The sequence below is a fragment of the Malaya genurostris genome, chromosome 1 (assembly GCF_030247185.1).
Source record: "Malaya genurostris strain Urasoe2022 chromosome 1, Malgen_1.1, whole genome shotgun sequence".
Lineage (NCBI taxonomy): Eukaryota > Metazoa > Arthropoda > Insecta > Diptera > Culicidae > Malaya > Malaya genurostris.
The window spans coordinates 111,227,760-111,238,721 of record NC_080570.1 but is presented as its reverse complement, the minus strand read 5'-3'; the positions used below and the strand labels follow the sequence as shown (position 1 = coordinate 111,238,721).

At 38.5% G+C, this 10,962-nt stretch overlaps 1 protein-coding gene across 2 annotated transcripts; it reads right to left on the bottom strand.

Moving 5' to 3' along the window:
- Positions 1–2,018: 2,018 nt before the first annotated feature.
- On the bottom strand, positions 2,019–10,179 carry LOC131425406 (WD repeat-containing protein 44). Of its 2 annotated transcripts, XM_058587281.1 has the most exons (9): positions 9,923–10,179; positions 9,481–9,637; positions 8,715–8,804; positions 8,127–8,277; positions 7,791–8,057; positions 3,631–5,694; positions 3,353–3,567; positions 2,992–3,123; positions 2,019–2,906 (listed from the first exon to the last, which is right to left on the bottom strand). In XM_058587281.1, exons 1-9 carry the CDS (start codon positions 10,024–10,026, stop codon positions 2,745–2,747), a joined length of 3,342 nt encoding a protein of 1,113 aa, XP_058443264.1. In that variant the 5' UTR covers positions 10,027–10,179; the 3' UTR covers positions 2,019–2,744. The 2 variants fall into 2 exon arrangements, with proteins under 2 accessions (XP_058443264.1, XP_058443266.1); XM_058587283.1 differs by lacking the exon at positions 8,715–8,804.
- Positions 10,180–10,962: the final 783 nt, after the last annotated feature.

Sequence of the window (10,962 nt, the reverse complement as noted above, 5' to 3'; positions counted from 1 at the left end):
CTATTAGTCACTAAGCATCAAAGCAATTGCATAGGTGTATCTACCAAGCAAATGTATGTGGTATTTTCCGTTTATTAAGTGAAAAATATCTAATGCGGCTTCGCCACATCGGTTTGATTCGTGTGCTGTCCGGCCTCGCTCCCGCTCGTTCGGACCTAACTAAAGCAAAGAAACCTAGCTTTGAGTAGACCGGACGAACGAGGCGGTTACAGGTTTGTATGCAAGAGGCCGCCGCTTCCGACGGCGGGTCGGCGGCCAATTCATTCGGCGTCGCCTCGGCCGCCGAGCCATCTTGGCTTCGGTTATGTGTGCTGCACGCAAATTCGATGTCGTAGCACTGTAAGAATTTTGTTGGACGGGAGAGAAGGTATAGAAAAGTGGGCTTCTGGTGGTGATGCATCTAGTGTACTAGGAACCGGCTTCATAGTTTCGGGAGAGATGCATTAGCGCGTTCCGATAAAGAGAAGAAAGCATTCCACGCACAGCTGAAACGAACCTACGATAGCTGCCCATGGTGACAAGTGAAACTCGTAATCGGTGACATGGACGGTCAGTTTAGCCGGAAGGCAATGTACAGTCCAGTGATCGGGTTACACATCCTGTACGCGGCATCAAACGACAACAACCAATAAAGCGAAAACTTTGCAGCCTCTCGTGGAATGGTAGTCCGAAGTACCTTCTTCCCCCGCGAGGATATCCACTAGGCCACCTGGAGATCATCTTACCATCACACAGAAAACTAAATCGATCACCTTCTTACCATCGGGAAATATTCATCCCGATTCTGCATTCCGACGGTTTTGTGATACGAACGAATCTACAGATTCGTTCATGTTCAAATTTTCTATTCTTTATTCCATTCGACTTGTACGATTCGATCGACTCTCGTTCGGGAACATTTGAAATTTCGAACACCAACCATCAAAGCTGTCAACACTACTTACACGTTCTTTTTATATTATTCATTTCTTAGTAAACGAAACCGTCACAATTGTATAAACAGATTAGAACGATTCTAAACCGAACAGAAGTAATACGTGCGCAAGTCGAACGAGTAATGCTCGAAAACTGAACAACTCGAACGAATGATATTCGAGTTCATACCCAACTCGAACGGAATGCAGAATGGAAATTGCACATTCGATCGGAATATTTCGAATCGATCGACGTACATGTATTTCTAAGATATTTGGCATAAATTTTTTTTCTTAAGTTTTGAGGTTTTTTTACGCGGATTTCCGAAGTTGCGCGGTTTTTTTACACGAGTTTCCGAAGTTAGGCGTTTTTTTACGCGGATTTCCGAAGTTACGCAGTTTTTTTTGTGCGGTTTTTTTACGCGGTACGTATCCCCCGCGTAAAAAGAGACCTCAGTGTATTCGTCTGTAAACTAGAATGAGAATTTTCGTTCGTACGAATTAACTGTTTTTTGACAGATTGAGGAATGGATATTCGCTTGTGTTTTTCAACACAATGAAATAACAATACACTTTTGGATGGGGTTTCTTTTATTAAACTTATTTCGCATCATCGATGCAATAGAAGAATTCGGTGCTCAGCACATCCAGCAAATCTGTCAATAGCATCATCAATAAAACCGCTTCGACGTTGCAACTGAGACAGCAATTTGTTTTCAACTGCCATGAACATAAGTCACTGAAGCGTCTCTCGAAGGTGCGTATACAAGTTCTCAGAAAAGCCAAAAGTGACAAACAGAACAAAAGTAATTGCTTGTCTTCTTGAATCTACGCAAGCAGCTTATGGTGAATTTGTGCATATTGTGCTGTAGACAAAATCGCTCATTATATTTTATTCGGTCGGTACCATCCGACCTAATTTCATCGCATAAATGAAGAATCTAAAAAATGATTGAATGCGGATTGAAATGCAGTTAATTTGACTGGTTGTGCAGTGCACACATAAGGACGACAAGCCACTGGACGAAGGCAATACTAACCTTACGCAAATAACGAACAGTATGGAATTTCTCAATCTTTCAATTGCGCTTCAAAACATCAGCGTCAAAATCGCTATATATATACAATAATAAATTAGGTAACCTTTTGTTATAAACTACACCTTTCAACAACAGCACTATAGTATTCTTAGCAGCAGTACTTTCTAGATTACAATAAAAAACACACTTCGATTGCCCTATCCTCACGGAAAATAGTTATTTGTCACGGACATACAACGAATTAGTATTTTTTTAATCGAGGAACCCTAAATAACATCAATGTATAAATTGCAATAATACCAAAAGTGGAAAGATATAATCTAAGGAAAAACTAACATATATAAGTGTGCGCAGGCAATTTCTATGAGATTAGACATGGGAAGATTAAAAATGCTGTAGATTTTTTTTGTTCTTTTATGCAATCTATAGTAACTTGAATCCATAGTACGAAACCAATACACCAAAATTCTATCAAGATTAGTTAAATCATTGATCTCTATACAAACAACAATCTATACTGCACTTCCTAATTTGATTTTTCGTCATTACCTGAAATGCGGCTTTCCATGTTGAACGGACAAATTTGTAACCTAATGTTGGTGTCACGTGATCTTCTGATAAACCAATATTTCTTTGCGAAAGTTATATAACGAAACTCGTATGACAGTGCTGCCTTTGACTTTCGCTCTATCATCTGGATTACATTGTTTATAACAAAATAACTTTGTTTCTACTGTAGTAGTGCAGCTTTGATGCTATTCCGAACTTTATCACCAATCACATCTGACCATTAATCGAGTATGGCTGTATATGGCAAGCTACTATGCTTAGGTTTTGTCTTATTGATGAAAACTTTTATACAACCATTAAAATCTGCACTAATCAGTACGTAACCACCACAACCCTTTTTCCGCTGCTCCACCAACGGATCGGCTGGCTGAGTGATGGAGATCTGCGGTAGGCAAAAAATAAATCGAAAAATAAAAATTAACACATTTATAAATTGTCATGCTGACAAGATGCAAAAAAAAACTCACATTATCCGCATTAATTTCGTCATCGAGGTCTGGTTTGATAATGGCCTCTGGGTGTGGTGCAAATATAGCACATGTGACTGTGGCATTGTGTGCCTTGATCCCTTCCCAGAAATCACTGCGATCTCGTCTAACCTAAAATTTAAAAAGACATAAGTGTTCAAATATGCAATATCTACTAAGAGCGAAGCACAATAATGTAATATTGAATAGTTAGTCAGTTTTGAAGTCATTTTGTAATCGTTATGTTTGAATCTATGTTTTTTTAAACTATTCCTACTTTGAAAATCATACTGCAAAAAGCAATTTCTTGAAGTCAACGAAATCCTAACAATTAGTCAGCTGTTGTAATTATCTTACTTACCGAACTTAACTTCGTGTAGTCGTGATGTGTTTTCCAAATGTATATCGTCTGATTTTCTGAACCGGAAATGATGTACTTGCCATCATTCGAAAAAGATGCTTTGATTTGCGACGAAACATTTAGGTAGCCCTTATACTTGCAACTCAGATTAAGATCCCTCAGATCATACAATCGGATTCGACTGTCATTCGATGTAACTAAAATTTTATCTTCGCCTGTGGAAAGTATTATTTGAATTATCTCAACAACGTCGTTAACAGTTTTTTTAATGTACTTACCAGGCATCGGTTCTATTCCACTTATTTTTCTACCAATCGCATTTTTTCCTCTCGTAGATCGAACATGAATCTGAGTGTGATACTTCAACTGATCGGTATTGTAGAACAAACATCGTCCGTCATATGATCCTACAACGGCAAATTTTCCATTCTGACAGAAGTTGGCGGCCGTTATCAATTTCGTTTGTCCGTCTACCTCGTTCCATAGTGCAACCTTTTTGTCAGGAATATTCCATAATCTCAATTTTCCATCCAAACTGCCACTGAGAAAGTATCGATCATCTCTAGGATGGAACGCAATGGCTGTAACAAAATCGATATGTTGGAAACAGCACAGGCACTCCCTACGAGAAATATGCCACAGTCGCACAGTTTTGTCCATCGAGCTAGATAAAATGAAGTAATTCTTAGACCAGGATACGTCCAACAGATCGGAGGTGTGGCCAGAATAAGTGCAAAAAGATTTCGGCATGAACGGACCAGGAGAATTTTCAGCGGCCATTGCTAGGGCTATAGCTTCTTCCGCTGAGTGATGTGAGACTAGTGATTCCTGCGATGGTGTTGGTGAAGATTTCTGATCAGCTGCGTTATACTTTGTGCGCATATCCTGAAAGAAGGGGAAAGCATCTTTCAAAACCCAAATCCGAAGAAGACGATCTTGCCCAGCGGTGGCCAAAAGACGACCACAAGAACTGAATTTCATGCACCACACCGCTCCAGTGTGTTCTCCAGACAAATCCTGAACATGTTGAAGCTTGGTAAACTCATATGGGCCTTTATTGGTACTTGATGCTTTTATTTTGATATTTTGCTCAGGATTCATAACATCCTCTATATCTGCAACGTCTTCCTTGTGTCTAGCATGAGATACCTCAGAAGCAATCGATTTAGCCTTATCTACTGTTTTCTTTGCAGTTGAACGGAAAAATCTTTTTATTTTGGCAGTTTTTCTTTTCAATCGACCACCTTCTTCTTCGATTTCGAGGTCTTCCTCATATCCTGGAGGAGCTTCTGAGCCCGGTGGTGGACCAACAGATTCTTCATCTGATTCCGGGATATGACTAGTTAATCTCATTATGTGCAGTGACAATGGGTTGATACATTGTGGTAACTTTTCTTCTACCGCTGATAGTGGGAAATTTTCTCCAGTATCCAAGTTTTTGACTGGAATTTGTTCCAAAATCTCCATATCCGTCAATTGTTTTCCAGAGTCTGTTCTGGTTTTTACATAGATGTTAAGTTGTTTAAACAAATCTTCATCTCCTGCCGATTTTCGCCGTTCCTTCAAATTCATATGTTTAGCAAGTGATGAACTATATCTGGTACCGCTACCCAAACTATTCGTCCCAGTGCCCGACAGACTAGCCCGCGTAACTGCTGTATTTCCCATAATTTCTTGTCTTATTTTTTCTACACGCTCGATTTCCTCTCTAGACGGTCCTTGAGCCTTATTAAATGCACCATCCGTTGGTTTCACAACGTACTGTCCCTTGGTTGCTTTATAGATGTTTAAACCTTGTGTGGGATCGATAGAACTAACCCTTGCTGGTGCCGAATTACTTTTCACACTATTCGATGGACTAGGTTTCGAATTAACAGAAATCGAAGAATTTCCCAAAGAATTTGATATCCGTCCCGTTGAACCAAGCAACGGCTTACGAGTTTCACTATTGTTCTCGTGTAAACCGCTGATTGTAGAACTTCCGTTGGAAAACGCATTCGCGGCATCTTTGAAGGAACTTTCGATTTCACGAGTGATCGATTCCAATGTCGCCGGACTCGGGGGAACCCTAGTGGTTTCAGCTGGTGCACTGTTTGTTGAATACTCTGAACTACGGCCTGTAGTACATGATTGCGCAGATGGTAATTTCACTGTGAGCTCGCAGGAAGAATTGTCAGCCGGAGGAAGTTTAAGACCTTCATTCATGTTGAACTGTTCGGAAGAACTACTTGATAATTTTCGAGTCTTCTTTTTCCGTCTCGGTGGAGCAATTGGACCGGAACAGGTTAAACTATCGGTTGTTTTGGAGTGCGCGAGCTTTGTACTAGCTATGACATCTGGTTCTGGAAAGAAGTTATTTGTTGACATGAGTACTATACGACATCATTTAAAACAATAATACGATCTTCTTGTTATAAATCAAAGACTCTAGGATTATTTCAGAACCAAACTTCCATTTTAAGTTAACTATGATCGGAAAATACAGAACGAAACTCGTTTTATATTGAACCATTTGAGCGTTTTGCAAGTTCATCTATTAAATTCCTAGGCCTTCTGCATTTTCATCCTTCTAGTAGCCCTTAAGATGTTAGCTTGTACTGACAGCTAAATTATAAATATGTTATAGGGCATTAACTGGTCATGGCAGAATGGAAAAAATATCATAGGCACGCAGTCCCATCACCGATCTGTGGCTGAACAAAAATCGTTACAGGTAAGCGTGAAAGGATTGGAATCGGATCTTCATAAAAAAAACTCCACTAGTAAGGTCGAGGTGATGAAAAACAAGTTTCTCCAACAAGGAGGAAAGCGACTGACCAGAGCAGTGCGTTGAATAATTTTGTAGATATTTAAGGGAAAGATTTATCAAACATGAATCGAATTAACTAAATTAAGCTGTCATGAGCATCGTAAAATTTTCTATCGCTATTGAACAAAAAACAGACTACGAAAAGACTATGAAATAATAAAAATTTTCGAAAAATCAACTCCGAGACGGAGCTCGTCCCAGCAAAATTTTCATATTCATTTACCGATTGAACTGACAGATGTGCCAGTTAATGATGCGGGATTGAATGGACATACATATTGATGGTTAGCTTCAGCTGTCAGTCCGCTGTATGTTTCCATCATCTACTCAAAGTTACATGTCACGAAATCGATGTAGTCAGCGGAATCGAAAAGCTGTATCGTACCAGTCGTGTTGATCCACGCTCTTCTAATTATACCTTCAAAGAAATATTGAACAAGAGACAAGAGAGTCACCTTGCCTGGGACTCGAGGGCATCCCAGATCCTCGGAAGTAACACATCGTTGCTTTGACCAACTACATCAGTTTATCTGGAAAACCGTATTCGTGAATATATCGATTAATCAATAACTTTGTATTAATTTTAAAAAATGGCAAAAAATTGCCGATTTTTCATGTGTTTACTTTCACCCACATCGACGAAACTATCCATGCAGTACCAATAATAGTAACTCATGAGTCAGCATACAAAATTTGACAGCTCTATGAATCAAATTCTAATCGTGATGGCAAAAACAGTGAAGCAACTCCATTCATAAATGTGCGCGTTAAAAGAACGGTACTCCGCCGCATCGGAAACGGACATCATGCGGCACTTTTTGAACGCCGGATACGTCCGTTCCGGCATATACAACATCTTGGCACTATTGTACAAAAAAATTTGCATCGAAAGAAAGCCCGATTCCAGATGGTCAACGACCTTGAACGACAAGAAGCTACAAAGGAGGCTTAAGAGGAAGACCGAGGGAGAAGTGGGTACATCGCTGCGTGTGCTTGGCCTGGAACCGGTCAAACTGCGAACAAGTACTTGGCGAACATGAACATGCATGTCAGAAAGCGGAAGTCGCTTCCACTGGCTTCGGAACTGCATGGCATGGTACAGCGGCAGCAACTGAATATGATTGTCACCTGGATTTTCCACACAGGAAGCGAGCTACGAGGTGAAGCTCATTTCACTCACCAAGTTCCCCAAGAAGGTGCTTTTGCGGCTGACAATCAACGAGAAGGAGATGTCAAAACCGCTCTTTTTTCGCTCCGGACTGGCCGTGAACGGTGAAATTTATAGTAGTATTTATATAGTAGTTTTCGTCCGCAATAACGAATGTTTCGGTTAACTACCGGAAGGCCGCTTGCAAGGGCGTAGAATTTTGCTTAAATAAATACCTTCCATTGGAACTTTATCAATAGCTTTTTTCCATCAACATACAATACAGTCCATTTTTTTAAGGCAAACGTAATACCAAATACGTGAATATCTTGTTTATTCTATTTTGAAGATACGGCATCGTTTTTTTCCTTATCAATTTGAATAAGTTTTGTTTTTCATGTCATCAGTCTTACTTTGAATTATAAAAGGATGAAAATATGAAATGGTTTGAATCAATGAAATAGTAAACATAAACACATTACCTTGAAGAGGCACATTCATATTAATGCGATAATCACTAACATTATCACTAGAAGCAGTGTTCTCTTGGTGCATTTCGCCTTCTTCGTTGGAACCGTATTTATTTGTGCTTATGCATTCCGTACTGGGAACACCTGTGCTCGACGGAATGGAAGAGCTCCCGCTTAGTTGCGTATCTCGAGAAGAAGATGACGGCACCGCAATCAGAGACTGTGGCGCAGATGACGTAGAAACTGCAACATATAACGACTCCTTGCCTGTGCTTAGCACTGTGAAATCAAAATGCAATGCATGTTTCATGACAAATAAAATTGTTATGAATTATTATGGAAACTCACCACTGGCATCAACACTCGCACTACCAGCCAAAATTCTTCCTACGCGACCTAGTGATGTCATGCTTTGAATGCTCAGTGCATCCCCTTCAATTACCCGGAAAGGGTGCGACGTCCGTGTAGTCGAAGAATAAACTCCTTCAACTGAACTGTTCTGTAATATTCGAAAAATGAAATTCAATAAATATTTGTTGTTATGAAGAGATACATTAAACTAGAAGTCTACTTCAATGTACGAGCCCGAAATAAAAGAGCGATTAGTAGCAGCGCTGAACTCATACAAATCAGCCTGAGCCGTAAAAATACATTAGTTGGACACAATAGCGAACGCGCGCAAAAGATAGATTGAAACTTCATGCTTCATGCGTTCTATTCATTTTTTTTATTAAAAAGAGAAACTACTACTGCCAAAATTGTCACCGGTATTAGCATCAGCGTTGCTTTGTGGTGTGTACTTTAAAAAAAAATATTGAAAAGATCTAGTATCTGAAGTAGTTCAACCTGCCTCGCTCAGTACGAGTTGTAACGGGTTAGTTTTAGAGGAACATTTGAAATGACATCATGATATTAACAAATATATCATTACAATACCTGTGAGTCAGGTGTTAGGGTATTTCCAGGATTCTCGTCTTCGTCATTTTGCATGCATTGACGCAGTTCACGAAATCGCTGTCTACCAAACTACAAATAAAAGAAGTTTTTTTTTGTATACAATAAATGTTTTATTTTTCCAACAGTTAACATTTAAAAACCCCGAAACTATAGACAAAATCCAAGTATATTGATTGCAAAAAAGTGAATAATTGTGCTTTTATGAGAATAATGTGTTATGGATTTTTAACCAAGACAATCAATTTCTTTTAGTTTAATTAACAATTAAATCCACGAGTATATCGTTTCATTACATTATTAATTACACCATATGTGCCAAGATTTGAATAAATTTAAGTGCGACTAAGCACTAAAATAGCACTTACAAAGATATTTCTGACAAGTCAAAAATAAAACACAAAAAAACTAGACAGGCTTACAAAACTCAAGAAGCATTTTTAAAGCAGTTAATCATGCAACACAAGCTAGTACTGTCCGTTGCTTGTAAAATAACTTTCGAACACAATTCTGGAGTATGATATACAGTATAATAGAAGCTTTTGTTCTTGTTCACAGTAGCTCTCGCATCTATTGGCAATTCCTATTTGAGCACAAATAAACCGTCGAGAGACCTGACAGCTTATAAAAATAAGCATTTTTTGCACATACACATCATTATTTTTTCGCAATCAAAACTAATATAGACGTGAACATGCAAATTGAAAAAAAAAACGGAATTATTTGAAAGAAAATTTAAAGATCCTACCGTTTTTGGTTCGACAAACTTATATTCCTCTTTATGTTGCAAAAGCATCTGAGACGGCAACTGTTGACTCGAATTGCTACTGAGTTCACCAGTCGACTTTCCGGTTGAGTCAACATATTTCACTTCTTCCTCGGTGTGCAATTTCAATGATCGCTTTCTGAAATAAGATTAACCAAGAAAACAAAGCAAAACATTACTGAGTCTTGTGTTGACTACTTGTGATTTTTGTTCTACGTTAGCTACATTGTTTTCCATCATAAATGAAACAGGCACAAAAATTACATGTCCATTTATTGTATCATATCAATATATAACGAATGCGTATTGGTTCGAAACAATTATAGATCGACCGACGAATTTGTTTTTCTTATACAAATATTTTTTGTGTGGGTATTTAAATGCAGTGATATCATGTTATATTATTGAACTATTCATTACTCACTTGCTGCCAGCAGGGATGGTGCTTATGGAATTACGGAGTATATTGTTGGCGTTGTCATCTTCTGCATCGAAAAACTCATCCGAGCTCTCGCTTGCACTAGCCATATTTATTACAACTTTGTCCGTTGCTAACGTTACACTCGAAAGAAACAATTTTACATGTTTTAATCCAAAAAATATCCGAATATCCTATATTATCGAGTATTTGTTCACTGAAAAACTGTAGTGAGTGAAAAAATTGAAGAGTGAATGTCATTGAAAGCTTGACAGTTTTTATGTCAATCAGATACAAGTACACGCACCAGAAAAACCCAGAAAAATTAAGTTTATACTATAAACGGTGTACGCCTATTTGGCCGAAAAACAGTTGACATAAGTTGGCCTTCAAACGATAGTTCGACATGTTTTGTCTACCCCGGTGGCACGATTGTCATATGCATACAATTGGCTCGAAGCCGAAAATTTTGGTTCTTTGGTTCGAGTTCGCTGTCAAATGCTGTGTTTAGGCAGTCTTCACACGTTCACATTTTTCTTCATGTGATTGCCCCAACATAAGGAAACGATTTCAATGGAATATAATCAAACTATAAAAAACCACAGTTTATTTTTCTTAGTCAAAAAGAGGTCAAATTACTTGTTTTATACAGAATACTAGACCAGAGTTATATTTATATTGGGTTTGAAGAAATTAACTTTTGATACCAGTGTGGTTTGATTGGTATGAACGTAGCTTAACATGTTGTTGACAATAGGGCCACCAAAAAAGAATGCGTCGGTTTCAGGAATCAACTTCCATAGCAGGGAAAAAAACAGAGACGTTGGGGTCTAGAAAAACTTTTACTCTAACGGACGACACGACCTGCCACTCGTCTATCAAAACTGTATCGTAAATTTAACTACCCCTCAGTAACTGGAAATGTCAAATCGGAAACGCTAGTGAATTTTTTTAAACTGGCAGCACAAGTTGATATATTTATTGATTTTGAATAACAGTCACCATAACCTTGGTTACTGCATATCGAAGGCAAGATGAATGTAAAC

Bases quoted from the DNA above. Each gene is read 5' to 3' on its own strand.
- LOC131425406 (XM_058587281.1), bottom strand. From the start codon at position 10,026: ATGGCTAGTGCAAGCGAGAGCTCGGATGAGTTTTTCGATGCAGAAGAT. The intron at 8,058-8,126 runs GTGAGTTTCCAT...TTGATTTCACAG, and splicing joins TGCGAGTGTTGATGCCAGTG to TGCTAAGCACAGGCAAGGAG. The intron at 5,695-7,790 runs GTAATGTGTTTA...ACTTCTTTCCAG, and splicing joins TATGAATGTGCCTCTTCAAG to AACCAGATGTCATAGCTAGT.